Source organism: Megalops cyprinoides, chromosome 24, assembly GCF_013368585.1.
Source record: "Megalops cyprinoides isolate fMegCyp1 chromosome 24, fMegCyp1.pri, whole genome shotgun sequence".
Classification (NCBI taxonomy): Eukaryota; Metazoa; Chordata; class Actinopteri; order Elopiformes; family Megalopidae; genus Megalops; species Megalops cyprinoides.
In genome coordinates, this window is record NC_050606.1 from 1,099,539 (window position 1) to 1,126,648 (window position 27,110).

Consider the following 27,110-nt stretch of genomic DNA (forward strand, 5'->3'; position numbering starts at 1 on the left):
ATGGAACATATTAATGATAATAATGAAAAAAGTGCTATGAGTTTTAAAATGTAGGGAGTTTTGTCTCTTAAAATGGTGCCTTATAAACTTAAAGGGGGCTAATGAAACATGAGACTTCAACAATGTATTTTTTGATTTTTCCCTTACCTTATAAACGTTACTGGAGTGTTACTGGATCTTAACTGTTAGAAATGTCACATCTAACAATTTCTTCTGAGTTATTTTGTTGGGCCAGCTGGCTGTATCTTAGTGGTTTATTTCTTTTGTGATATATGGTAATAGTCTTGGTGTCAGGACTAGTGTAACGCAAGCCTCAGAAAAATACTGTGCTCAATTTAATTTTGCATGGAGCTGTACAAATAAATAAATGTTAAAGCACTTCTCACACAAAACCTTAGAATTCTTATAAGAACTGAACAAAATATTTGTTTAATAACAAAACAATTCAAAAATAATTCAGTCTTTGTATAATGACTGGAAAACCATAAATACAATATATAACCTGGTAGCAGTGTGATGTTGTGGAGCAGGGCTCGAACCAGGGCATCTGCAAACTGAATAATCCTTGTAGTTAAGTGTGTCGAATCCTTATCCCAACTCAAAGCAGCAGTTATTCTGAGTCATGACACATGTTTTAGTCTGGTGTTTTTTAGGAATGCATGACCTGTGGTGTGTTTTGGGTTTTTTAAAGCTCCAGGCTTCATCTCATTAGCATGGTCTTCTCTATTCTACTCTTCGGTGATAGATAAAGTTCTTGATTCTTGATTGATTCCTGCTGTGGTCAAGCTGCATGAACACACAGCTCCAGGGTAAAATCCTGGTGGCATCTGGACCCACTATGACCACAGCAGGACCACAGTGGGACCGGGCTACTGAGTTTCACCACAGCCACACATACCGGTGTCCATGTAGTGCTTCTGTGTACAGGTGTATGCACCCGAGTATGTACAGGGAGACCCTGGTACAGCAGTCACACTTAAGACCACAGCACTGACCCTCCAGAACCGGGTTCTCCCCAAAGGGCAGCTCAGGAGAGGACACTGACCATGACTGACAAACAGCACGGAGATATTTCTCAGCTTAAACACGTCCCCTAAGAGTAAAAATCCACCACCACACATTTAAATGATTAATCAAATTAGTATTAACAATAACAGGTTAGTATTAACAAGTGCTCAGACACCAAAGTATGAAATGACACAGTGTGTAGAAAAGTACAGGATTGTGACGAAGTCCAGAGGGCTTCTTTCATCACACACTCAATTACACATTTTCATTTTTCTCCCATATTATAACGATTTATACATGACTATCAAAGTCAAGGGGCGCTTGCATTTGGATATGGAATGGAAGGATGTTTCATGCGCTGAAGGAGGGTTATTTACAGTGTAAAACAGTACAGAAATGTGATTATGTACTGGATCCTGCAAAAAGTAAAATATCTTCCCTGTGTTGTGCCTCATGTGGATTAGTCCAGGGTGTGGTCTAACAAGGGGAGTCTATTTAAACTGGCTGGTTAGATCACTTAAGGGTCGACTTTGACGCTAAATTCTACGCCCGATTTCTGTGCAAGGCTTAAACGTACACTGGCTGCCTTGCATTAACAGTGGCCCAGTGCACTGTACATACTGACCACCTGACCACTGTGGCACTTTGCTAAATGAAGCTCATCATCTGTGTGATGGCCTGTTCCACCCTATCACCCATATTGCCTTCTTCACAAGGATATTAATTCATTCTATTGCAGTTGTGGGTGATATTTATGTCCATATTACTGTGTATAAGATCACATACCAGGGGAGCATTTTAAAAGCAAAATCAATTTTTCAATTATGTGTTCCAATCAAGTAGTTCTGTAAATATTTTAAAATGTAGATGTAGTGCATGGTATCCTCTCAGGCCACCCAGCACTTCCAATGACCAGGGTTAGTTAGTGTACCCCAAGTGCATGTCAGCCCTCCTGTAGAACTGGAAAATATTTGGTCCCATGATCCCGCTGGGGTCTCCCTGGTTTCGGGCTAGGCTCAGAATCGGTTGCTGGCAAGGGTGAGCATGAATCTGGGTACTCGCAGGAAGGAGGGCGTGACGACAGAGAGCCAGGACAGGTAAGGCACCTGGGACAGGAGGAAAGAGAGCGAGGTGTAGTCGGTCACACTGCGACCTGGGCGAGAGGGGGAGAGAGAGAGATGGGACAGTTATGACCTCAGAGAGAGTGAAACTTACTATGCAGTTCATTACTGTTACGAACAGCTTTCATCTTGCGACTTTCCTCCTTTTACAATGATCCCAAAGTGCTTTACAGTGTGGGGGGGGTGCAGGGCGGGGTGGGGTGGGGGTGTCTCACCTAAACCAGCACCAATGAGTAGCTGGGGGTGATGCACGGTGGCCATTTTGTGCCACCAGATCATTCACCACCCATCAGAGGTGGAGGGGGAGGGACTTATTTAGCCAATTAAACTGGGGAATGACTGGATGTCCTGATTTAGAAGGACAGATCAGGAAGCACACCAGGACACTGAAGAAGCTCCCTGTGGCAAGAGCTATAGGATCTCCAAAGACCAGAGAGGCAGGACCTTGCCTTAACATCTCATCCGAAAGACAGCGTCTCTTGCAGCACAGTGTCATCTGACTGTACTATCACTGACTACACTGCTGCTATTACTACGACTAATAATAATTATCGTTATCATGGTCATGAGCGTACCATCAACATCCCGAATCCCGTAGCGTCTCGCCAGGTCACAGGTCATCAGAACCTTCCCGGTCAGTGACATCAGATTCTTATCTGCAAATCAGAACAACAGCTAAACATGATAAAACTGAGCATGAATCATCTCTGTTTATTATGAAACCTGAGAGGGAATCCAGTCAGAGCTCATTTGCTTTGGTCAGATCCAACACAGCTGCCTTCATTTGCATTTACATGCTTACATCTTACATTTTAACGTTTATTAACATTAACACTACCTGTTTATCTGGATCCTATTACACTGCACAAACAGAACAGACCAATACTCACCAACATGCCAAAATGCGTTTAGACACAAACCGAATACATTTGCAAGCGGGGAAACCAGACACAAAGCAGGGGCTCATATGTAGACACACAGAGAGACAGCTTACCTTTGGCAAGCTCAACAATGCACCTTCCACTCACTTCTGTGGTTTCTCCATTGGAAAAGACTTCTTTGAACTAACAGACAGACAGACAGACAGACAGACAGATAATAACCTGCCTTTCTTGCTATAACACAGCTCATGAAATAAACTAAAAAAAACAAAGACCCTTATTTCTGGAGTGCTAGTTTTCTCTACCACAGGAGTGTCCTTGTTTCCATCAGGACACATTTCACTGCTGCACAACATCAAAGAGTGACGCTCTGCTGAGTGGGGACAGCCCACCTCACCACCCACTCCCTCCAACCACTGCTCTGAAGGACACATCTGTCACTTCAGGTCACATGGGGTCACCGCGTTGAACAGCAGGCAAACACTCCGCTCAGACCCCACCCCACTCCACCCTGCCATCTGGCGGCTAACCCAGCTGAACTGGATCAGCGCACGCTTGGCTTACCCTGGGGTCCACACCGGGAGGAGCCTCCCTTTCCGTCACCAGCTGGGTCACCAGCTCGGTCTTCACCGCTCCAGGCCATAGGCTGACTGAGGCCACGCCCCTCCCTTTCAGCTCCACCCCCATGTCTGCAGCCAGCCTGTCACACTGAGAGAGACAGAGACGTTTCTGCTAATAAAGACAGTTTGAAACCTTAAGTCCCCTGTATGATCAAAAGAAAGAGAGAGGGGGACAGACAGACACACTGCACCAAGGCAACGGAAGTCACTGGCTGCAGTCTCACTTGATCCAGAACCCAACTGCAAGGTCAAATGCAGTGGGCTCCACCTGCACAGCCAGGGAAACTCTGCTTCACACTGCAGTAAACTGCACAGACTGAACTGACTCTTTAGCTGCAGGTAAGGAGGACGAGCACAAGTAAAAATCAGACGATCTGAGGCTTCACTGACGCCTTCGCAGGTTTCTCATTTAACGTACTTTTATTCAAAGCAGCTGCATAAGAAGCAGCACTCGTGCTGACAGCCATTTGATGGTGGCATGAGTTCTGATCGCCTAAAGAGTTTCTAACCTAGTAATGTGATAGACAGAAGAACGACACACGGGAGGGCCGGAAACAGCAGCTACGGCTGTAACACAGTCGTTTCTCAACAACAGTGACACATTCCATCCCTCATCTCAAGCAACAGCTTCTCCAATGGGATGGCAGCTAGCAAGACACGACCGGTGAGGGGAGCCCTCTTTTGTCTGTGACAGAAGTGTCGTCACGGTTTTCAGGAATCCATCAGCAGCCAGAAGGGACACCATATTCCAGCAGGTCTGAAGAGCCACGTGCTCATTACCTTCGCAGTCACTCTTAGGCCTGTCTGTTGGGTCATACAGCGTTACTCTCTGTGAAATTCGTGAGTGTCAAGCGGGTGAGAGAGAGAAAGCACGCCGACAGGAACTGAAACGCTGGTGTGGTTACACACGGCTGGTGGTCCTGAACTATTAATGCAAAGTGAAGTCAATCAGAGAGACAGCGTGGCAGACATACAGTCAGACAGTGAGATACAGACAGAGAGACAGATGGTGAAATCAAGACGGACAGACAGTGAGATAGAGGCAGACAGACAGATGGTGAAATACACAGAGAGACAGTGAGACACGGAGAGAGACAGTGAGACAGACAGACAGATGGACAGAGAGATACAGAGAGAAAGACAGATGGACAGAGAGATACGGACAGACAGACAGACCAGAGGACTCACCGCTGCCTTTCCCACCCCGTAGGGCACGTTGAAGATGTACCTCAGCCCCCCCATGGAGGAGATGACCACAATCAACCCCCGACCCTGGGCCACCATCAGCCTGGCAGCGTACACAGAGCAGATGTAGTGACCCCTGCAGGACAGGAGCGGACGTGCAGTCAGTTCCACAGAAGAGGCACACGGACACAGGGACATGCAGATCATCTCTTATGCATTCCCATCTGCATGGCAATAATATGCCTGAGTCATTACTGCTGCACTCTGTGGCTCTGCTGTAGAATGTAGGGAATTATCTGCCCAGTTTAGCAGCTGTCCCATCCACGCTGCTCCCCTCCCTGAAACCCTAACCCCCCCTCCAAACCCTCTACAGCTTCACTGTCAGCCTCTGTGTCTTCATGCCGAAGGTCTTCCTCACAAAGCTCCTCACTCAGTCCTGTGCCAACCACACTGCTCTATATCCTGCACCCCTCCCTCTCTGTACCGAGTGCCTGTCTTCCTCCCTCTTTCTAAATCTTTCCCTCTCTGTACCGAGTGCCTGTCTTCCTCCCTCTTTCTAAATCTTTCACTCTCTGTACCGAGTGCCTGTCTTTCTCTCTCTTTCTAAATCTTTCCCTCTCTGTACTGAGTGCCTGTTTCTCCCTCTTTCTAAATCTTTCCCTCCCTGTACCTCAGCTGATCTCTCTCTCCCTTACTCTGTGTGCCCAGTACCCATCCTTGTACCTGAGTCCTGTGTTATTAATGGTGTCCCATATGGACGGGTCGGTCTCCCAAAACTTCTTCCCCATGTTGTCAAATATGGCCTGAAATCCCCCCCAAAAAAACCCACCATCACATTCATAATATTTACCATCGTCTTCCTCAAAATCATTATCATCATCATCACCATCATACACATTATGATCACAACCACCATTATCAAAATCATCATCATAATGGCTGTCATCGTCACCGTAGTTACTAGCATCCTCATCTGATAGGACAGGTGAGAAATAAGGTTATTTTACTCTTAGCATCACAGGTAGCCAGTGTATCGGCTGTGGTGTGGAAAGCCGGTACGGCAGGTAATGTGCTTACAGCTGCTGTCTCACGGTGATGACATCACTGACCTGCACGCCAGCGTAGGCGTTGTTGACCAGGATGTCCAGCCTGCCTTTCTGCTCGCGTCTGATTCGCTCAAACAGCTCTTTGATGTCATCATCCTTGGACGAATCACAGACCACTGGCACACAGTCCCCACCCCTCTCCTTCACCTGCCATTGGGATTGGAGGAGGAGGGTGACTGACAGGCAGGCCGAGCCACACGGCAGACAGACAGGCAAAAAGGGTGAGGGACAGGAAGAGTGTGTGAGGCTTCCAGAGAAAGAGATCAGTGCTCAGGACCTTCTGATCTGACAAAGGAACAGCGCGGAGGGCTGTATGTTGGTGTTTGCAGAAAGGGAATCCCTCACAGCAGACAGAATTCAGCCTCAGTCTGATAGCCATGACTGTCTAACCACAGATAGCTACTGTGGTTTGACCTTACACAAATGGCCACCACCAGACCACACACACACACAGACAACTGGCCTCTTCTGCCTGACCTCACGCAAATGGCCGCAATGCGTCTCCTCCTCACCTCGGCTGCAGTCTCCTTCAGGGTCTCCTCCCGGCGGCCTGTGATGTAGACAGTGGCTCCTGCCTCAGACAGCTGCAGGGCTATGCCCCTCCCAATACCCCGCGAGGCCCCCGTCACCAGACACACCCAGCCAGAGAGCGCCATCTGCTGGAACAGCAGGGTACTGAGTCGGGGGGGCACTGTGTTCATGCAGTTAAACCTCTAACCTAAACATAAACTTTGCAAGGCAAATTGTGTGAGCAGCTTTGAACAGATCCTGCTCTCACAGAGACAAAGTGCTTGTACAGCACTAGCTGTAATATGGCATACAGTGAAAATTAATATCTAAGCCATTACACACCTGAACGGACCTCAATAGCTTTAAAATCAAAAGGTATATGAGCAACACTGTCCGTGTTTACCAGTACAATAACATATTCACTATCGTAAGGGTGGCAGTGTGGCACAGAGGTAAGGAGCAGGGCTCGTGACCAAAAGGTTGCTGGTTTGATTCCCCTCTGGGGCACTGCTGCTGTGCACCTGTGTAAGGTACTTAACCCAGAACTGCCTCAGTAAGTATCCAGCTGTGAAGATGGGTGACATGTAAAACCGGTAACCTATGTAAGTTTCTCTGGATAAGAGCTTCTGGTAAATGACAATAACGTAATGTAGTATATCACTATTAGACATAAGTCATGTAAACACCTTACTTTATCTAATATTCGTGTGTGGCAGTGTTCCAAATATAAGAATTCTGAATATGATATATGCATCTGGTAGAATGTTAAATGAATGTTAGGTCATAAAAACAGCTTATTAGGAATACATCCTTCACAAGCAATATTTAAGAGCATATCTGCATGTCTGACTTTGCTGTTGTTGGTGTGCAAAGATGTCACATCAAAATGTAATTTTTTAAGATAATTTGAAAACTACCATTATTTTAAACGGTAACACTTTATGAATTACGAACACTGACGTCCCTGGACAACACCTCTATGCGCTTAAGCACAAAATAAAAGTTGGAGCTTCTTCAACCATGAATTAGCTTGATAAAACAACATTGGGGAAAAAGCGCCACCGTGTGTCGAAAACACACCATTACTCAGGTCAATGGGCAGCAGGACAGCTCCCTAACAGCGCCATCGCTGGCCGCTATAGTTAGGTCGGCAGCTACGTGGGAAGAAGTCGAAACAACAACGTAATCTTACGCAAGCGAACCACACATGCAACGTGTTTGTGTGACAACAGTCGCAGATTTCTGCTGGTTAAGCGCATCTATGTATCTTTAACAGGGAGACTGAAAACGAACTACAGTAACCTGCAAAAAACTAGACTGTAGCGCATTGTCATGGCCATCGCGGCAATCTAAATGAAACCTCGCTGTCGGATATAAAACAGCCTGCAGCTTGCTCAAACAGCGACAGCAGCTGCACATTGCCGGGCTCCTTACCTGCCGGATTTCTCGCTATGACACGGTGAGGGGTGAGGAGCAGCACGGTGCACCGCCGGAGGAGTTCACAGCTTTCAGGAAAAGAGGAGGCGCTTTTGAGTGTGGGATCCGAGGCACCCCCCCCCCCCCCCATTACCGTAATAAGCTTAAAAGAGGCGTCTCTAAAAGAAGTAATAAAAATGACCTTGCATACTACTAACTAGATAACATGTTGAAAGAAATGTGTTTATGTAGCCAGAGTTACCATTATAGTCAACGTGACAAGGTCTCCATTGCTGTGGTTCAGTCGTTAGAAGTCAGAAAATCGTACACTTTGATTTTTACCGTGCATTAATGAGCTGAGGGGTGATTCATAAACTCGAACAGAAATGCACAGGACAGCATATAACAAACCCACCCAAGCAAAATAAGCAGACAAAGAAAAATAACAGTAAAGGCGTGTACACACACATATACACACACTGCTGGAGGTAATTAAGCGATACCCATAACTTATTTTTACGGCGTCAAACGTAAATTTGGGGTAAACTCGAAAATGAATCGTCTCCTGGCTACAGCGCAGCTTCAGGAGTTTTTCCTCTTCTATGATAAGGCCTCCGAACAGTTAAGCTCAACCAACCAGTAGTCTGACTGTGAATACAGTCATAAAGCCAGCACTATTTTATCTGATGGTTATGCAATCACCATTTACGCAAGACTGTCATCTGACCCCGAGGTCTGGAAGATACAGACACTTAAGGAACACAGGCAGCTACTGTAGCAGCGCAGTTTGGCAGGAAAAAGCCTCGCTTGTACTGTAGACAGAGCGCAAAGTGCGGCTGTGCTGAACTCAGGGTCACTGTCCACAGATTTATCAGAAGTGATTAACAGTTTCTCAGGTTCTCCCTGCACTGAGTTTCACAGCCCAGCTGCAGTCTGTAGCCTGGTCCGCCCAGTTTGGGGAGTGAAGGTTAAAGCTTAACGGCACAAAGCCTGTTTCCCACCAAGGTCTTTAGTTTCTGCACTTTCAGAGTTTAGTTGTGCTGCAGCGACTTCCATGGAGGGATATCACTGCCAAAAGCAAGTGATTTTTTTTTTTTCTGAAACAGGATCTGTGTCCACTATCAATGCATCTAAAGTGCTGAATAGGAACATTAACTTTTGAACTCGAATTTACGGTTTGTAGACTTCAATGACAGGCAATGAAATTTGTATGTAGTGGTTTGAAAATTAAGTTGAAAAAAATATATATATTGAATTAATAAACCTGAGTGTAAGGTTTTTTAAACTCAAATTTCAGATGAAATTGAGAAATTGAGAAATACCCATTTCAAAATGTTTAATACATATTCAGTTGATAAATACAAAGTCAGTGCTTTTTGGCACTGGTATCACTCCGTAGATGTCCTGCTTTCACTCCAATATCTGATTAGGTGTGACTGTCCATGTTGATCTGTCTGTTTCTTCTAAACAGGTAACTCTTTTTACAAGTCTTCAGCTGGCTTTGGAAAAATGCTAATGTTCCTGCTCCTGTAGCTCATATGGCGAGCTGGTCATGGCAGCATCTTGGGTCTGATAGATGACCCTGTTTTAAACAGTATTTTAAACAAGCATTAAATGGGACTACAGTTACTAGATAGCTATTGCCATATCCAAGTTATCAATTTAAATAATGCCGTTTTCTCCTGTTCCTTGCTTGAGTTGTTCTTCTCTAAGTTGTTTGTGAGACTGATGACCTATAATTTTTTTTGGCTGAAACTGTGGCTAGTTGGTGAATTAATGAAGTGCTTTGCTCTAATGAATGTAAAAGGAGAAAGCAGCATGGCTCAGTAACATTTACTACTAAAACTTACTAAAGCCAGCAGCCTTCGTCACTCGGGTGTGTTCTGTGGTTTACTGTTTGCATGTAATCAGCTCTTCTCCCCTTCTCCAGCATACTGAAGACCCCCCCCCCCCCCCAGTGCTGCATCGCGCGCGTGTGTGTGTGTGTGTGTGTTTGCATTTCTGTGGTTCATTTTCAGCTGGGAATCCTCTCTGGTGCTGTGGGTGACACTCTGCGCTGGTCCACCTTTGCCTCCATAGCAGGTGTTTCTCAGTGGGTTTGCTGAGAATCCTCCCATCCCAACAAACCGATGTCCAGGTACCACTCCACAGGTGCCCAGGTGCGTGGTACCTACAGGGCCACAATGCTCAGCTATCCCCAGTGAAGAGCTGTCAGAAACACCCTGTTTGAGGGATTTGATCACATAGTGCCAGACTCCAGGCCCAGGGGTTTGGGAGCTCATAGTCTCATTAATGCTGAAATGTTCCCTGCCTCTCTCCCCCTGACCTGGCCAGTCCATTAATTAACATACAATGATATTTATTATTATAACTGACAAACCTCCTGTCATAGCTCACACTGCTACCGGTGGCTACAGGGTCTCCCCCACGCAAGTCACATGCTACAGACATACAGGCCAATCAGATATGAGCTCACCCATACAGACATGCTAGCATTCAGTACACTGCCTCTCACTCAGGTCATGTGCACACAGTGGCGAAAACAGCGCCTCACTCAGACAGCTTTCACATGTGCCAAAGGCAATTTATTTCACATTAAATTTTTACTGACTAAATGACTGTAATTCAGCTGCAGATCTTGGGGCTAAAGTGACACTGATGTGAGTCAGAGGCCTTCGACAGGCATTACTAGGCCTCTCCTGGAGCTGTGGATTGGCAAACAAGCACAGCAGAAAATGCATTGTGGGTAGAATGTAATGCACATTATGGACAGTAGGTGGCGAGATGCATTTGTAAATCCACCAAAGAAGAAGCTGTAGCAACATGAGGAGCACACTCTTCTCTTAATCCATTTCCTCATGATTGATATGTACTGTATGTTTATGAAAAAGTATGTGGTTTCAGGAATGAGCAGGTTAATTCCTTAATTCTTCCCAACTATGGGTTTTGAAAAAAAAAAAAAAGATATTTGTTACAGCACAAAACTGAAGCAGCCTGCAGTTCCCAGCGTTGCTGCTCAGGGCTGTAACGTTACCTTACCCAGACACACAGGGCAGAACACAGAGCCAGATCTGGGCACCGTTCCTCTCTTTTGGGTTTTGGTGGCTGAATTTTTCAACAAATGAATCAACCTGACTTCAGTGACCTCATGCATAATTCTTTTTATTGTTGTAACTGGGGACTCATGTGTAGTTAATTTATTATTGTATTTTCATAACTTAAATGGAAAAGTAAATATGAGTAGCACATGCATTATAATTTCATCCTTTGGTTTTCAAAGAATACACTTCACAGATTTTATAACCACTTTACTCTCTTGAAAGTACTACTCTTTGAAAGAACTACTCTTTACTCTTTGGGGTGTGTGTGTGTGTGCGTGTGTTGGGGGGTATCTTGTGTTATTATTTATGGCAGTTGTAAGGAAAATAAGCTTCCTTGTGGCTCACCTGCATTTAAATGGATCACGACTTAAATTTCTTTCAATGAACAGAAGACAATACATTTTTAAAAAAATCAATAATAGTTTAACCATTTTGATGAAATATATGAGTATACACGGTATCATATGTATTTTGCCTGTCTACATTTTACCGAAATAATGTGGGTGTATACCATACTTTTTAGAACATCTTGCACATTTATTCATGAGAAACAGTCATACACTAATGATTTATACTCTTTCAAAAATTTCAAAAGATCAATACAGAATGAAGACAACAAAGTGTATATACTGGTTTGAATAATAACAGTGATATTGTCTCTATTCTACAAACCTGAAGATTATATCTTAAGAAGACACATTTAGATCAGACAGCTAAATTTTGATCAATTTTGTACATGAAAATTGAAAAGATCAATACAGAATGATGAAAACAAAGTGTACATAATAGTTTTAACAGTAACAACGATATTGTCTCTATTCTACAAACCTGAAGATAATTTCTTGAGTAGACACATTTAGATCAGACACTTGGTTCAGTTTTTTGACACAATGAAGGCATATCTTACAAGATAAAACCAATGATAACTGAAACAAGTCTGAAATGTGTATACAGTATACACTCACACATAATATAATCATGATGGTGAACAGTTCAATCACTTGAGTTCATCTAAAGCCATCTCCTTTGTAATCTGTGTCCAAGCTTCAGGCATATTGCCCTGGCCTTCGAACTTTTTATTGTATCTTCTTTCCAGATTATCTTTAAATCTCCAAGTAAACCATTTCCAGTAGAGGTTCCCCTCAGATTTTGGGGTAATTTTCCATTTTGCATAAGGCATTCCGGCCTCTCTGTATCTGCTGAAGGGAATTTTTGTTTTCAGACCATTGCCCGGCATGAATTTTCCTTTGGCGCTCACCATTGTTGTACAGAAGTTTATAGAGAAATGATGAGGTTTGGTTTCAGCAGAGTCGTCCACAGTAACGCTCCTCTTGCAGAGTTTGCACTTCTGCCAGCGTTCTGTGAGGTGCAGAGTCAGAATGTTAACTGCTTTCTGTTGAATCACTTGTGTGTGAATATCTTTGGTGCACTCTTCCTTCAGACTCTCCCACATGCCATTCAGGGCCTTTTCCAGGGGTTGTTCAATGGTTTCCACACTTCCACCCACTACATTGTCAATGTTTTTCAGGTCATATCTGGGGAATGCAATGACAGACCCAAGCTTTCTGCAGAGTTCATCCAACCACATGGAGACATTGCCCCCTTTCTCTCTCACAGCGGTGACTGCAGCCTCAATGCCTGACAAGACATGCTTCTGGATATCATCAATACTTTCATTCACAATTCTTACCAGATTGTTATTGGTACTGCAATATTGCTCAATGAATCTTTTGCTGTTCAGCTGAATGTTTTCTTCAACCTTATTGGCATATTTCACACAGTCATCATGGTTTTGGAGACTTTTCCGCAAAGCATTTTCAGTACCGGCACTTTCAGATATATCTTCAGATTTTGTTATTAACTCGTTAGCGATCAGAGTGCTGGCTGTGTTGTGTACTGCCTTTTTTATGGCTGGCTTTAACTTGCTGCACAGAACATCCACAAAAAATGTGGTGGTTGTTCCTCCTTGACACAAGTTCTTGAATACCTGAAAGTATTCACCTTTCATGCTTTCAAAGAATGATGGTGAATTGTTGGTTCTTTTAAATCTGTCGTGCATTTCTTTTAGTTTCGGTGCAGTTAACTTACACAAGTAAACTGAAAAGTCAGTTACCATAGCCTCTGTGAATGAGAAAGATTGATTCTTGTTTTGGTATTTTGTCAAATCAGATTTCACTGTGTGTAAAATATTATGTATGAATTCTGGATCAAAATCACCTCCATCTTTCATCTGTCTTTCAATGCTTTTCTTGACAGAATTTTCAATCTTTTTCAATTTCCGTTTAATGTACTGATCTACTGAGCTGAATGAGTGTTTCCAAAAGCGGAAATATGGTTTAGGTTTCATGATGACATATTTCTCAGTGAAGCTGAAGGCATTGTTTTCATCAGTCACTTTGCTCTCAATTTCAGAGACTTTGCTGAATGTTTCTAGAAGGATTTGTTTCACTTGGGCCTCGACATCAACATGCTCCTCAGTGCTCTGATGGGAAGAAATTCCAGGGAGCCACTCAGACCAGAGATCATCAAACTCCCTCTCCATGATTTCATCACTGACTCTGTCTGACTTGAGTTTAGACGCTTGGGCTTTCATCTTCTGAAGAAGCACTGCTTCATTTTGAGCTTTCTCTTGAATTGTTTTTGAACACATTTCATATTTCTTTTGAGCTTTGTACAGACCATCAGTTTCCTGCATAAGCTTCCTCATTTGCTTGTCATATCTCTTTTTAAAAATTTTTTGAAATATTTCTTCCAGGCATAATTCGCTGTCCTTTTTCAAACATTCATGTATTTCCTTTTTCACATCAGTCTTGATTTGTTGAAAGTCCAGGTCAGGCTTTGAGCTGTTTTGGTCAGTGCCATTGTGAATCTGATTGAGGAGCTCAGACTGCTTCTGGAGGGCATGTTTCCTCAGCTTCCACATCCACCCAGAAAACCTGTCCTCTAGATCTCTGTGCACCTTCATTTCAACACTTTCCCTGAAACTGCAAGTAATCGATTTGTCTATGAAAAGCCTCTCTAAGAAGTTCTGTGGAGAGTACACCCAAGTGCCTAATGCCTGGGGTCGATGGAATTCAGTACAGTGGTCTCCCTCATGGTCTGGCATAGCATGTGAACATATGGCTTTGCAGAAAGGACACTGCTCCAGGCATCCTGGGAGTTCCTTCATGAAAGATTCCACTGTTTGTTTCCTGAAGTCACTTATAATGGTGCTAGTACATTCACTCTGTGTTGCTTTACACATTTCCCCAAATGATGTTGTCAATGTGTCTTTGAAAAACTGTGCATCTCCAATATCTTCTTTTTCAATGTTTGCAAAGTCATTTCGTGGCAGCTCTACGTGTGTTCCAACTTCATTACAAAATGTATCAAGCCACAAGGAGAGATTGCCTTCCTTCAGATCAATTTCTTCAATCTTTTGTAGAATTAGCTCTTGCAGACTCTGTAGATCTGATGCAAGGATTTCCACTGAATTGACTTCTGTTAAATTTTTGTCAACAGTTTCTTGAATATGGTTCTGAAAAAAAGCCCTTGGATTGTGTAAATATTCCATAAATGAATCAAAGTTCTCTGCCTCAGCTAGATGTCTCATTATGTGAGTTTCCAGGCTGGATTTGCTTTTGAATTCAGTGCAGTTGTTCTTCAGTAGATCTGTCATTTGGACATTAAATTTATCAGACAAAACCCTTTCAAATGCTGGCTTGAGTTTCTTGCACAAGATGTCCACACAAAACATGGTGGATGTTGCACCCTGACAGAATTTCTCAAAGATCTGCCAGTACTCTTTTCTTTGGCTCTGAAGGACTGTGATTGGATCATTGGCTTTCTTAAACTCATCATGCATCTTCTGGAATCTCTCTGCTGCCAGTGTGCATAAACTAATAGACAGGTCAACAGTGTAGTTTTCTGTTATTTGTGGGAAAGTCTTTTTAGCTTCTGATATGTGTTTTCTTATTTTGTCCAGTATTTCAGGGATGAAGCTTGGATTGAAATCTAATTTTTTCTTCTCTTTACTTTCGATATATTCATGGATATCTACTTGTATTTTGTATGTTAGCTTATTAACAATTTCATCAGGACTTGACCCAGAAGAGAGTGTTAGAGATCTATGGATACGGTCTGTCCACCCAGAATAAATGTGATCAGTCCTGTTCAGCTGGAAGTTTGGGGTACCAATTTTAATCCTTTCACCAATTTTAGACACATGTTTAAAGGTGCCCTGTAGTATGTCATCTACTCTTCCTATTACATTTCCATTCTTCCATGAAATGGCATCCTTTGGTATATCTTCCATCCATTTCTGCCAGAGTTTATCAAACTTCCTCCTCATTGTCTCACTTGAGAGATTCTTGTCTTTAAGTTTGGATGCAAGTGCTTTGCTCATTTCAAGAAGTTTTGCCTCATATTCTCGTTTCTTAATGTCAAGCTCTGCCCGACCTTTGGCCAAGCTGATGCTATCCATGCAGCTGGATTTTATTTCTCCAGCAACATCCACCCTCAGATTTTGCAGCCATTTCTCAGTGGCCTGCTCGTACTGGGCAAGTATATCAGAGTGTTTCTCGGTTCTGAAGTAGTTTTCCATCTCAGTGGAAATGCTTCTGCATACTGGATCAAGTTTCTGGTTTATCTGGTCAGGGTCCACCTCTTGCACTAAGTTGTTTACAATCTGCATGGTCAGCCCATTCTGTATCTCCAGTGCATGCTTTCTTATCCTCCAAGTCCACTCCACACATTTTTCCTCCAAAGCTAGTTTCACTGATGTCTCCAGTGTGTTTGTGAAGCTAAAAACAAAGTTCTCTGCTAGCAGAGCTTGCCAGAGGTCTTGGATGCGAAACTTAAAGGCTGTCAGTGTGGAGAATCTGTGGTCTGGTTTCCACTGTGCAATGGAGAGCAGCTTGGCTTTCAGCTCCTGGGTGTTGTGGCTGTAGGTGGGGTTTGGAGGAGCCATTGGGGGATCTCCCTGCAGAAGGTTCTTGAAGTAGAACACCTGAGTGTCAACATCGAATTGTATTATATCATTAAAGCCTGTCACTTTATAGCTTTCTTTCTTTGCAGCAATGCGAGCCATTTCATCCAGCCTCTCTAACAGACACCGTTTTGCTTCCATATTTTTGTCATAAGCTGATACATCTGCCATGTTCTGATGCACGAAAATGAGGCTTGGCGTAATTCTCACCTGTTTCATTCTCAGGAAAGCATGGACACAGATCTGCAGAATGTCTTGCATCTCTGATGAACATTCCCCCATGATGTTGACTAGAGTCAAGTCACTGATGCCTATAACAAATGTAGCCAATTCATTGTCATGGTGCACCATGTCACTGCACTCTAGTGATCGCAGGCCTTCTGTATCCACCACCAGGATGAGGTCATACTGCAGCTGCTCCCTCATCTCTGCATCCACTGTCAGCAACTGCATGAAAGCTCCCCTGGTGCATCTTCCTGCACTCACTGCAAACTGCAGCCCGAACATGGTGTTCAGCAAGGTGGACTTGCCTGAACTCTGCAGCCCCAGGACAGAAAGAACAAACACCTTCTTGTCTCCTAGCTCAGTAATCAGTTTGTCCAGGACAGATTTTATCCACTCTAGAGGTACATGAGCAGTTTCTCCATCCATCAGTTCAAGAGGATATCCCAAAATTAACATTTCAGCTGCAATGGCTGGTAGAGCACCAGCTCTTTCCCTTTGCTGTGAAATTGATGAAATCTGAGCAGCTTCATACATTTGTGCTGCTTCTCTCATAAAGTCATGAAGTTTGATATGGAATTCCTTTTCAGTTTGTACATCGACTGTCTTAAATACCTTTTCTCTCTCTTGCAGACATATTGTAAGCCAATGTAGCATGTACAGTTTAGTATCTTGCGAAAAGCTGAAGTAGCAAAGACAATCAAGAAAGAACTGCATCAACCCAGTAGATTGTGACACTGATTCCAGCTGTTTTTGACGCATTTTGTCTTTTTTGGCCTTTATGTCACACAGCTCCTGCTCCATATTTTCACTGCTTCTGCACTGAAGGCGATTTTGCTTTTTATCCAGCCTGCACCACTCCTTCCACAGGTCACCCTGCAGAGGGAAGCATGTCCTCTTGGAGATGGGAGGTTCATTTTGATTTTGTCCTAGCAGTTTCATCAGTACCTGAGCATGTGAGTGTCCGAGTTGGCAAGCATCTTTTTCTTCATCGACTTTAAAGTGTTTTTTTCCAGCACCTAAACATTTTTCTGGACTGTTTTTTTGTGGTTCTCTGTTCTCCTTTAATTGGTGATTAACACACTGCTTGATGTGATGGGTAATTTCATCAGATAGAAGAGCTTCATTCTTGTTCTTGACTGCCAGTCTAACCTTTGCTTTGTTTGGTCCAGGTGAAATTTTCTCTGTTCCAGTGAAAAGACAGATCAGAGGCACAGGTGAGTCAAACAGAGCTTTAAAGATCCTCTTTGCTTCTTCATCAAGGCCATTCTCTGAAAGCAGAACCACATTCACTGTGCTCACTTCCTGTAGAAACTGCAGCTGTCTGGGATGTTTGCTGGCGTCACCATGGAGATTCACGAAAGCCACACAGCTGTCAAAAGTGTCATCTCTCCTTCCTCCAGGGAGGTACCAGGAAACCTCCACAACCCCATCCATAAGCAGGCGACTGGGGGTGCTGCCCCTACAGTGCCGATGGAAGAAAACATCGTGCTTCTGTTTGCTGATGACGTTGTTCAAGATTTGCGATTTGGACTGTGAAGATGATCCGAGTCTGATGAAGGAGATGATTGGAGCTGGAGTGCTGCTCATTAACTGGTCATCGTACCGCTGCACTGCAGTGTCAGCTGATTCCTGCCTGCATCTCCAGGATTTCCGTACCTGTCTCAGAGCCCACAGAGGGAACTCCACCTCTCCGGTGCCAGGGTCAGGAACAAGCAGAGGTAAGGCGAACTGACACATGGCCAGTTTTGTACAAATGTACTGCCGTAGGAAATCATCGGCACAAAGGAAAACTGCTATGTGAATATCCATGGGATGAATGCCTTGGTTTTCATCTTCTTCAGTACTGTCACTTTCAATATTTAAGAAATCATCAACGCTATCACCACTGGAACATTGCTTCACAGAAACTGCATCACTTGACTTTGTCCCTATGTATCTTGCATTGCAGTCCAACATCATGAGTTGACAGATGTAGTCTAAGCCCAACTGATCTTCTCTTTTTAGCTCATGTGAATTTTCCATGAGACTGTCTATAACAAGAACATCTCCTTTCTTCATTTTTTGAGGATAGTACTCACTGAGCCCCACTGTCTCAAGCATCTGCAGAAATGTCGCTGGTTTTTCCATAGTTACTGTGTGGCTCTCTGAAAGCCCGGCTGCTGACTGTAGATTATCACCACTCAGGATTGTTTTTGTTTGTGTAGTCTTTGTGTAAATGTCCTCAAGAGTTTTGCGCAATCGACGGAGATCGTTGAAATCCTGGTCATGAGCAGATGCAATTATGTCCCATACAGGAACAAAAGCTGTTCCTCTGTCTGTGACGCTCCAGGTGCTGTTATCTGTGAGAAGAGCCAGCTTCCACTGCAGGTATGCATTATTCTCAGGTGGACCTCCAATTTTCTGAACTGAGAGCTGAACTTTACTTAGCAAGCTGTCAGCATACTTCCCAGCAAACAGCTTTTTCAATTTCGCTTGAAACAGACTGTCAGAGCCAGCTAAAGATGGGTCTGTGAGCTCACATGTGTAAAGAGAAAGAGACTCAGACATCAGCTTCTTCATCTCTGTGAGGTCAGCATAACTGATCCCCTCAGAACTGGCTTTCCATAGGAATATTCCCCCAAAACAAAGAGGACCCAGATTAGCATGGGAACCATAGTGCTCAAAAAAATCCTCAACTTTGGCTGTTACATCCTGTTCTTTACTCCCATTTAATAAGCATCTCTCTATCTCTTTGAGCTCCGTTATGGCACCAACAGATAGTTTCAGTTCTTCTTTCTTAAGGGAGCCAGAGGCAAGTTGTATGTATTTGTACTGGATATTATAGACACTAGAGTGCTCAGATGGATGTTGAATGTTCTCTTCAGCAGTAATGGTATCATAAAGGAATCTCCATGATGTTCCTTTAAATGAATGGCTTAAACTGACACCTAGCCTCTCCAGGACATTTTGAAAATCAGCTTGAGCTTTGTGGGATGAAAACTCTTCTTGTTCAAAAATGGGACTCTCTTCAGTAGGACTCAGTGAGAAAGACTCAGGAACCTGAATCAGCTGTTTTCTGGCCTTCAGCATATCCTCAGTTTTCTCAGTATAAAACACTCCTGTCAAACCGAGACCACCAGACGCATTCTTTAAAACCTCTTTATCTGTTATGATTTTAGATGATGTCCATGTGAAGTTTTGTAAAATCTCAGCACTTTTTTGGAGATTTCTGATCAGATCCTGTAGTGGTTGAACGGGTGTAACAGCAAACTCACGTGGGATTTCGAGATCTGTGAAGATTTTCTTTACCATTTCTTTCACCTCAGGATCACTCTGATCTTTTCCTGTCTCACACAGTTTCTCCAGCTTTTCTACAGTCTGCCTCATGTCCATGTATCGGCTTTTTAAGGCCTCACTTTGTACCTCTTCCTTTTCTGAGACCTGCGGTCTCTCTTCTGCATTAGCATGCTGGGACTCTGAGCACAGAGCTGCTCTGCTGCTTTGACCATGTTGGGCCATTCTGTTTCACTCAGCAGATCTCCTGAATGTGTTTTAAATCTATGACAGTAACATCTCTAGACTACTTGCTACCTTCTTTGGCAGGTTCTGGCAGCCATCTTGAATCTGACTTCAGAATTCTCCAGAGTGGCTTTGCTGCCACTGTCCTCCTCTTGTGTTCTTCATTACCTAATAAAAGCAACTGAATTAAATGACAATGACATTGGCTTGGTAAATATTCTGCATTTCGTATGACATTCAAAAGATTCTTGCTGTGATGTGATTTTAAAGTAAGATTCATGCAATGATAACTGAAAAAAAACATCAGCCTTTAACACATTTTACCTTATTATCAAATTCAGATAAAAACACACATAACTATGTCTGAAATTGACAAGCATATTGGGAATCATTTGAATAAAATAAGCTTATAAGGAAGGATGGTGATTTTACCCTCTCTGTGAGCTGAGCCAGTCTTCTAAAGCAGGCTGAATTCTCTCTGTGACGAGTGAGGGCAGCTGATCATATTTGTATAACTCCTGTAAATGCAGAATATCTGGATATTAAAATGCTTTTAATATGCTTTTTAATGGTTTTAATGGTTTAAACCTTCCAATTTATTGCTTTCTGTACCCTATATATGAACTCTGGTAATATGGCTTTCATATTGTCTCTGCACTGCTTTATATCTTATTTCTAAAAGAACCTATTTTTTTCCTGAATGGCACAGTGGTAGGGCTACAGGTAGGCACTGTTTAACTGTAGTAGTTTGGCATATCTAAATGTAGTTTAACAAAGACACTATGCAACATTAATATAACCTCCTTTGATCTGTAATCAGTACTTTTTGCCATATATTTCAGCATTCTATTTGCCCTTTTCCCTGCTTCAGCACAAAGTCTAAATCCAGGCTGGTTTTTGTGAAATATTACATACAAGTCTTTTTGATGTTGCATACACTATACTGCCTTACAATGTTATGGCCCATAGATCATTCCAAATTGAAAATGTTAATGCTCTATGGGCAGTAACAATGCACAGCAGTATAATTGTATGGAAGGAACAAAATCAGAGTCTGTATTACTCTCTCATTGGATTTTGGCCAGTTTTGGTCTGTTGGATAAATATTACAGCTGCAAAGGAGAGCCATGCTGTAAAAAAAAAAAGATCCAGAATTGGGCAGACAACTGGCAAATGAAGTTTAACACTCCAAATGTAAAGCTGGAACATTTGTGAAAATATACATCATGTGTTATTACAAGAAACATCAATTATTGTCAGTTCAGTACAAATTGAAAAGTCAAAGGAGGTTCTTCGCTGAGGTTGGGAATTGCAATGGTTACATGGTCTAATATGGGTTTGCTTAGAAATTTTAAACACACACCAGAGAACCAGTTGTTCTCTAGCAAACCCCTTCTGTTGAAACAAGGCCTTTGTAAAACTAGAAAAACCTGTGTGACTCAGGGAGGTGAAATCAAGCCAAACATCTTCGCATTCCCACAGTTAATGCATCTGATTGATAACATGCAGCAACATGGCCAAAGCAGAATTTACTTCATAAACCTGTCTTTCTGAAATACTGCTTATTTTGCTCTGTCTGTAAACAAAATACTCTTGCTAATTTATTAGCTATACTCACTGACACTTTCAAATATGGAATTTTATCAGTATGTGTTCTATCACTTTTCACATGATAATACTTATTAAAATGCACCAGGAGTCCACTACACCAGGCGTCCTACAGAACATTATGATTGAAAAATGTCAGAAAAGCTGAGTTCTACACCATAGTAAGATTTCCAAGTTCTGTCTTTGTAAATGTCTGGGAAGACATATTTTAAGATATGAAAGGCATACTCTCAATCCTAAAGTCTGAATAACATTCACAGACCCAGAGGTTATTATTTGAGAAAAGATCATTTTACACACAAGGAAAATATTAGGTCAACAAAAAATAAAATACATTATAGAGACTAGTATCCATGCTCGACTCCTGTATTGGTTTTGAGAACGGAACTAGAAGTGAATGATGTTGCCTACATTGCCCTGTCTAGGATTAAAAATATTCATGCTAAAAGCCTTAATATTAGCACTTTCAAATATGCAGTTGTATCATAGTCACTTTACAGTCTACTGTGATTAAATAGTTACACTGAATTCAGTTAGGTTATGGGATGGTGCTTTTTACAATTCACATGCATCTCACTGTAAGGAATTTGCACAACTTTTTCATTTACATTGGTTCTATTTTTCAATTGTTACATCCATGTCATTTTAAAACAAATAAATCAAAAACGCAAAGTTGTTTCATTAAATATTCAGGGGATCATGGGAAAATCATGGGAATTCATTTAAAATCGTGAAAATGCACATTTATCTTTTTCAAAGTAGACAAATAGAACTTGTTTATAGTCTCCCAATATTAAAGTTCCAATTAAAAGGAGAGTAGAATTAATGCAAATTAAAACTGAAGTGGTGTGCTCATTCAGGTTCACTGAAAACCCTTTACATCAGACAGAAAAGGTGAAGACTTCAGTGAACACGCTAGTGAAATTAGCTGAAGCTGAAGCTATAGCAGTGGCAGTTACAGTTCTAGCTCTGGAAAAAGGTGAGTGCAGCTAGGAAGAGTTTCACCTGAGGAGTCTGCTTGAAATTATGGAAATATAATTCAATATGCCATTGTTCAGATTCTCAGGCATGTGGTTTCACAGAAGAGCACATTTTGGTGTCCAAACATGGTTACACAGCAAAACAGGAGAAGGAAGTGGTAGAAAGAAACAACTGCAAAGTAGCATGAGAATTTGCAAACAGGATACCGCTAACCACATATGAACAAGCATCAGCACCAAACACAGTGCTGAGATTGCAAGTGCATGAGTCCTTATGGGTTTTGAGAATGCAATTAAGTGTGAATCATATTGCTTATATTGCCCTGTCTATGATCAAAATATTCATTCTAAAGCCTTAATTATTGCCACTTTCAAATATGCAGTTTTATCATAGTCTCTTCACAGACTACTTTGATTTAGTAGTTACATTGAATTCAGTTAGGTGACAGGACAGTACTTTTAACAATTCATGTTCATTTCACTGTAAGGAATTTGCAGAACTTTTTCATTTCAATCAGTTCTATTTTCAATTGTTACATCAATAATTCTACAAATATTTTGTAATCAGGAAGTAGGTTAAGATGCATTTAATTTACATTAAATTACATTACATTACATTAAATTACACTACATTAAAATCAGTACCACTCCACATAAGGTCGTTTTCTATAACTGTTGTAACAAAATCACTCACCTCAGTCAAGCGAGTAGTTCAGCCTGAGAGCAGCTAGGAAGAGTTTCACTTGAAGAGAAACAAACATGCGAAATAAATCTGCCTGAAATAACGGAAATGTTAATTCGATGCCCCAGTGGTTCAGGTTCTTGGTCATGTGATTTCAGAGAAGAGCATGCACCCACATCAGCTTACCACATTGTTCTGCATCAACTACAAACCTGGGACCTCCCTGCAATGTCAGAGGAGATATATGCATGAACCTCACACTCATATCCACCATAATCTCACGTCTCATCGCTTGTTATTGCATTATTGGCAGACACTCTTATCTAGAGCAACTTACATCAGTTAGTTTTATTCATTTATTTTTTAAACAATGCCATATGTTTATACAGCTGGATATTTACTGAGGCAATTGTGGGTTAAGTACCTTGCGCAAGGGTACAACAGCAGGGCCTCAGTAGGGAATCAAACCGGCAAACTTTCAGTCATGAGTCCTGCTCCTGAATCACTATGCCCCACTGTTTTATGTCAACACAAGTTGTATTGTACTGGAGCCAAATGACCAGTGAAAATCACTTCCTAAATTGTTGTATTTTGGATAGTTTGAAAGAATGAGAATTACACACACTTCATGCCAGAAAGTCATTCACAGGGGATTTGCTCTGGAGACCCCAGAGAAAGGAGAAAAGTAGGGTATTTGTGACATCACTACAAAATGAACATTAAATTAAAAATGTATTTTTTGTAGTTATTACTGACAGCAACACAGTTCTTAATAGCACTCCTTTCTGTAGGACTGTGTATGTTACAGCTAGATGGTGTTAAACTCAGTTATTCCCCTGGTGAAAACTGACTTCACATGGTGTCACCCAGTGAAATTGACTGAAAGGTTACAGAGTATGCCTAAAACTTACAATTTTTTTATAGACTTCAATGGGATCATTGCATGATAACTAGTAAAAGACTGGAAACTCAACCATTGCAACTTTGGACTCGACTCATTAGGTCTAGACTCAAATGACTGACTTGACCCCCCCCCCCCCCCCCGAAACAGTTTCAGTTGAAAGTACTGTTATACTGGGAGCAAACACTGATGTGTGAGCCTATTCTGGAATCCCAAAACTCACTACAGGAGGAATGGAATGGAAGAGGAAAAGCCAGGAGATGACACTGCAGTCAGCTTTCATGTTCGTTTGGGACAGACCATAGAAAAGCCACAGGGGGGCGGGGGGCATATTCAGCTTTAATATTAACCCATCCAAAAGACAAAAAATGATCCATACATCAGGCAGATTGGGAACCTTGTCATTGTGTCAGAAGGGACTTCACTGATGCATTGTGTTCCAGAGTCTCTGCATCCTCAGTGATGGTCAGCGGTCCCACAACAGCATGATGGGTCAGTCCCCGGGGCCCTGAAACAGGAAGCTCAGTGTGATTACATTCACAGTGGCCTGGACTCAGCACTGCCCCAGCTCCCACCCCACTTCCCCTGTCTGTAACAAGCACCAGATCAGCATTCCTACAGCACCACGGTACGCCAGGCTGAGAGGAGGAGACATGAAGTACCTGATGCCAAGCTCCGCCTCTTCCTGTGCCTGCACTCCGAGTCGCAGCAGCTGCAGAGAGCACTCTGGGAGGGGTCGTCCAGCAGCTGCCACCTTCAGCAGACCATCAGTCACACACACACACGCAGAGATGCAGAGACGAGTGCTGCACATTGAAGCCAGTGTTCACGCAGCACAACCCTAAACCCCCACTGCCCTTACCTCTGCAGCTGCTTGCTGTAGTGGCAGGCCTTCTTACCCACATCCATGCTCTGGGGGTCCCAGGCCACAAGCTTGCAGTGGACGTAGACCTTGAGGGTTGGGGGGGGGGGGGGTCAGCTTTGAGATCTCACCACACCTTCACCCAAAGCACAACTCATATACTCACATCCAAACCCAGAGCAAATTTGAAGGCTTGCAGAAAAAGCTTGATTTCTGAGGTCTGGGCTCTGGGCTGAAAGCTGGAGTTCCCCATCTTGCTGTCCAAAAGACATCTAAAGGGGATGGGAGAAATGTACATGTTTGGAAACCACCAACAGTCACCCGAATAGTGTAACCATCCTGCCCCCCAGCACCCTTACCCCCCGTTAGTGATGATGGGGTAGACCTGGCCGGAGGGGTGCAGCTCCGGGGTGGTGCTGGCCACACACTCCTCCAGAAGCAGCAGCAGGGGCATGTGGGCCTGCTGCTGCACTCCTGCCCAGAGCGGGATGAGGGAGCCCAGGGGAAAGGTGGCCGAGTCAGCGGGACTGCGGAAGTCATCTGCGGGAAGTAAGGGTCAAACCAGCCCGCAGCCATGAGGCATTCATGCTTATAAATCCTTATTAACGGTTCCTAAAGTGTCACTCCGCTACAACAGCGACACCACTGAAGTGGCATAGAAAGCTGCCCCAGCCCACTAGGAGTGGCACTAGCGACAGTCTGAGGAGGTGGGGTTTCGCTCTGTGGCGACAGACAGCCAGTGACTCCCCTGTCCTGACCACTGCAAGATGCCCACTCGCCCACATCAGGGCCAGGGGAACAGGGGTGTGAGCCCACAAAGCAGGGACAGGCTGGGATGGCCAAGAGGTCTAGCCAGGCTCATAATTAGATATGGGAAACCCATTCTGGTCACTGATAAACCTCTGCTGTCCTGCCCAACACAGCGTGTACCGCTACCAGTAGCCAGGTTAGGGAGACCAGCTGAGGGGAGACGTGGGAGTATTTTGGGAGGTCCTACAACTGCAGCTTTCCACATGAGGTACAGGGGTGTGAGGCGGGAGGGAGAGCGAGGGAAAGACGAGCGGGGAGAGTCAGTGTGAGGCCGACGCACCTTTCATAATCCCCATGAAGAAATCGAGGCCTCCGTAGCTGTGCACACTCCAGACAGGACTGTAGAGGGGTGGGGCCCAGTCGTCTGGCCTGCATGCAGAACACAGAGCACAGCAGGCTGGACCTCCGGGTGCAAAACAAGGCGTGCAACCATCGCACATGTGTGTGAGATACAGTATGTAAATAAATCTCTCGCTCACCTCTCATAAATGCACATGACCGGGTGCGAGAAGGAGGGGCCAGAGCCAGGCACAGACGTGTAGGTCAGCTCATTCAGGTACATCAGCTGGCTACGCGTTACCTTGGAAACGAGGCAGGGAGACGAACGCCTGGGGATTAATTCCAGGTCAAACCCAACGGAGGATGATCCGAAAATCTGCTCTCCCTCCTCAGGATGGGCTACCCGGTCACTCACACTGCCAGCACATTCTGCCAGACTGATCTGTGTGCTCACAAGCTGCTCATGTTAAAACAGATCAAAAACCCATCACCTAAAAACCAAAATTTAGAATGAGCTACCCTTGGTTTAAATATTGTCTGACAGGTGACAAAATATAAATGTCATTACTCTGTGAGTGTTAAAGTGTCACATGCACATTTTTTCTCAGTCTTAACACTGCATTAGTATCAAAATGGCCACTAGTACAGTTTCCTGTTGTAAACATGTACACCAGCAGAACATTTAAAACTCACTTTTCATTTGCATTTTTATAGTGTCATTAAATCCACATGCAGGTCTCTGCAAGACACTGCAGTCTGAATAATGTACGGAAAGGTGCTGCAAACAATACCTTTTCACTGGAGTCAATGCACAGTGACAGGCAAGTCCTCTAGAGAGGGCAGACAACTAACAAAGGAAATACACAACCAACGCCCACATCGAGCAGGCAGCCCATGCTGAGGAGTGGCTTAGACTGCTAAAGATCAGGGTCAAGGCTTGCACAAGGAGCCCTACCATCCTCCGGAAGTAGCAGTCATCGAGTCGGACATAGAAGGACACCTCCTGCTCTCCTCCCGGCCAGATGGAGATGCTGGTGGGAAGGCAGTGACCCAGGAGGCAGAGATTGGGATCCATGTTTGATAACTGGTTCACCGTCCATTTCACCGAGATGGTGCCGTTCCCACAGTCAACTGTAACATCTGCCAGTGAGACAGGACAAGGTGCTGAGCAGCTTAAAAACAGGCATGCAGACCAACCAAAGCCAGCTAAGAGTGTTCACAGAAAAAAACCTGAAGGTTTTCAATTCAAGAAATCTATGCGAACTAGAAAACATTACTAAAAAGGCAACTTTGTAGAAACAGCAGCTGGAGCAGATGTTACCTGCATAAACCACATCAGCGGCAACTACAA

At 43.5% G+C, this 27,110-nt stretch overlaps 3 protein-coding genes across 4 annotated transcripts; all 3 read right to left on the reverse strand.

Annotated features, from left to right (window-relative positions):
• Positions 1 to 1,159: 1,159 nt before the first annotated feature.
• On the reverse strand, positions 1,160 to 7,937 carry dhrs1 (dehydrogenase/reductase (SDR family) member 1). 2 transcript variants are annotated; one of them, XM_036518944.1, is made up of 9 exons: positions 7,866 to 7,937; positions 6,434 to 6,577; positions 5,925 to 6,068; positions 5,539 to 5,618; positions 4,819 to 4,951; positions 3,575 to 3,718; positions 3,124 to 3,193; positions 2,705 to 2,785; positions 1,160 to 2,161 (listed from the first exon to the last, which is right to left on the reverse strand). In XM_036518944.1, exons 2-9 carry the CDS (start codon positions 6,575 to 6,577, stop codon positions 2,025 to 2,027), a joined length of 933 nt encoding a protein of 310 aa, XP_036374837.1. In that variant the 5' UTR covers positions 7,866 to 7,937; the 3' UTR covers positions 1,160 to 2,024. The 2 variants fall into 2 exon arrangements, with proteins under 2 accessions (XP_036374837.1, XP_036374838.1); XM_036518945.1 differs by having other exon boundaries at positions 6,434 to 6,580.
• A 1,999-nt stretch (positions 7,938 to 9,936) lies between these two features.
• Positions 9,937 to 18,731, reverse strand: LOC118771475 (interferon-induced very large GTPase 1-like). The gene is made up of 2 exons (XM_036519484.1): positions 14,478 to 18,731; positions 9,937 to 10,017 (listed from the first exon to the last, which is right to left on the reverse strand). Exons 1-2 carry the CDS (start codon positions 18,696 to 18,698, stop codon positions 9,937 to 9,939), a joined length of 4,302 nt encoding a protein of 1,433 aa, XP_036375377.1. The 5' UTR covers positions 18,699 to 18,731.
• A 5,370-nt stretch (positions 18,732 to 24,101) lies between these two features.
• Positions 24,102 to 26,834, reverse strand: LOC118771476 (zona pellucida sperm-binding protein 3-like). Its single transcript, XM_036519485.1, has 8 exons — positions 26,715 to 26,834; positions 25,960 to 26,060; positions 25,761 to 25,849; positions 25,030 to 25,210; positions 24,837 to 24,942; positions 24,671 to 24,759; positions 24,471 to 24,562; positions 24,102 to 24,316 (listed from the first exon to the last, which is right to left on the reverse strand). The coding sequence occupies exons 1-8, from the start codon at positions 26,832 to 26,834 to the stop codon at positions 24,210 to 24,212; spliced, it is 885 nt and encodes a 294-aa protein (XP_036375378.1). The 3' UTR covers positions 24,102 to 24,209.
• Between the last annotated feature and the right edge of the window lie 276 nt (positions 26,835 to 27,110).

Excerpts from the sequence above, each read along its gene's own strand:
- dhrs1 (XM_036518944.1), bottom strand. The coding sequence starts at position 6,577 with ATGGCGCTCTCTGGCTGGGTGTGTCTGGTGACGGGGGCCTCGCGGGGT. Across the intron at positions 3,719-4,818 it reads ACGGGGTGGGAAAGGCAGCG|TGTGACAGGCTGGCTGCAGA; the intron begins GTGAGTCCTCTG and ends TGTCTCTCTCAG. Across the intron at positions 2,162-2,704 it reads CGGGATTCGGGATGTTGATG|GTCGCAGTGTGACCGACTAC; the intron begins GTACGCTCATGA and ends CCTCTCGCCCAG.
- LOC118771475 (XM_036519484.1), bottom strand. The coding sequence starts at position 18,698 with ATGAAGAAGCTGATGTCTGAGTCTCTTTCTCTTTACACATGTGAGCTC. Across the intron at positions 10,018-14,477 it reads AATATTTACACAATCCAAGG|GTACCACGCACCTGGGCACC; the intron begins GCTTTTTTTCAG and ends GTGGCCCTGTAG.
- LOC118771476 (XM_036519485.1), bottom strand. The coding sequence starts at position 26,834 with ATGGATCCCAATCTCTGCCTCCTGGGTCACTGCCTTCCCACCAGCATC. Across the intron at positions 24,563-24,670 it reads TACAGCAAGCAGCTGCAGAG|GTGGCAGCTGCTGGACGACC; the intron begins GTAAGGGCAGTG and ends GGTCTGCTGAAG. Across the intron at positions 24,317-24,470 it reads GAGGCGGAGCTTGGCATCAG|GGCCCCGGGGACTGACCCAT; the intron begins GTACTTCATGTC and ends TTCCTGTTTCAG.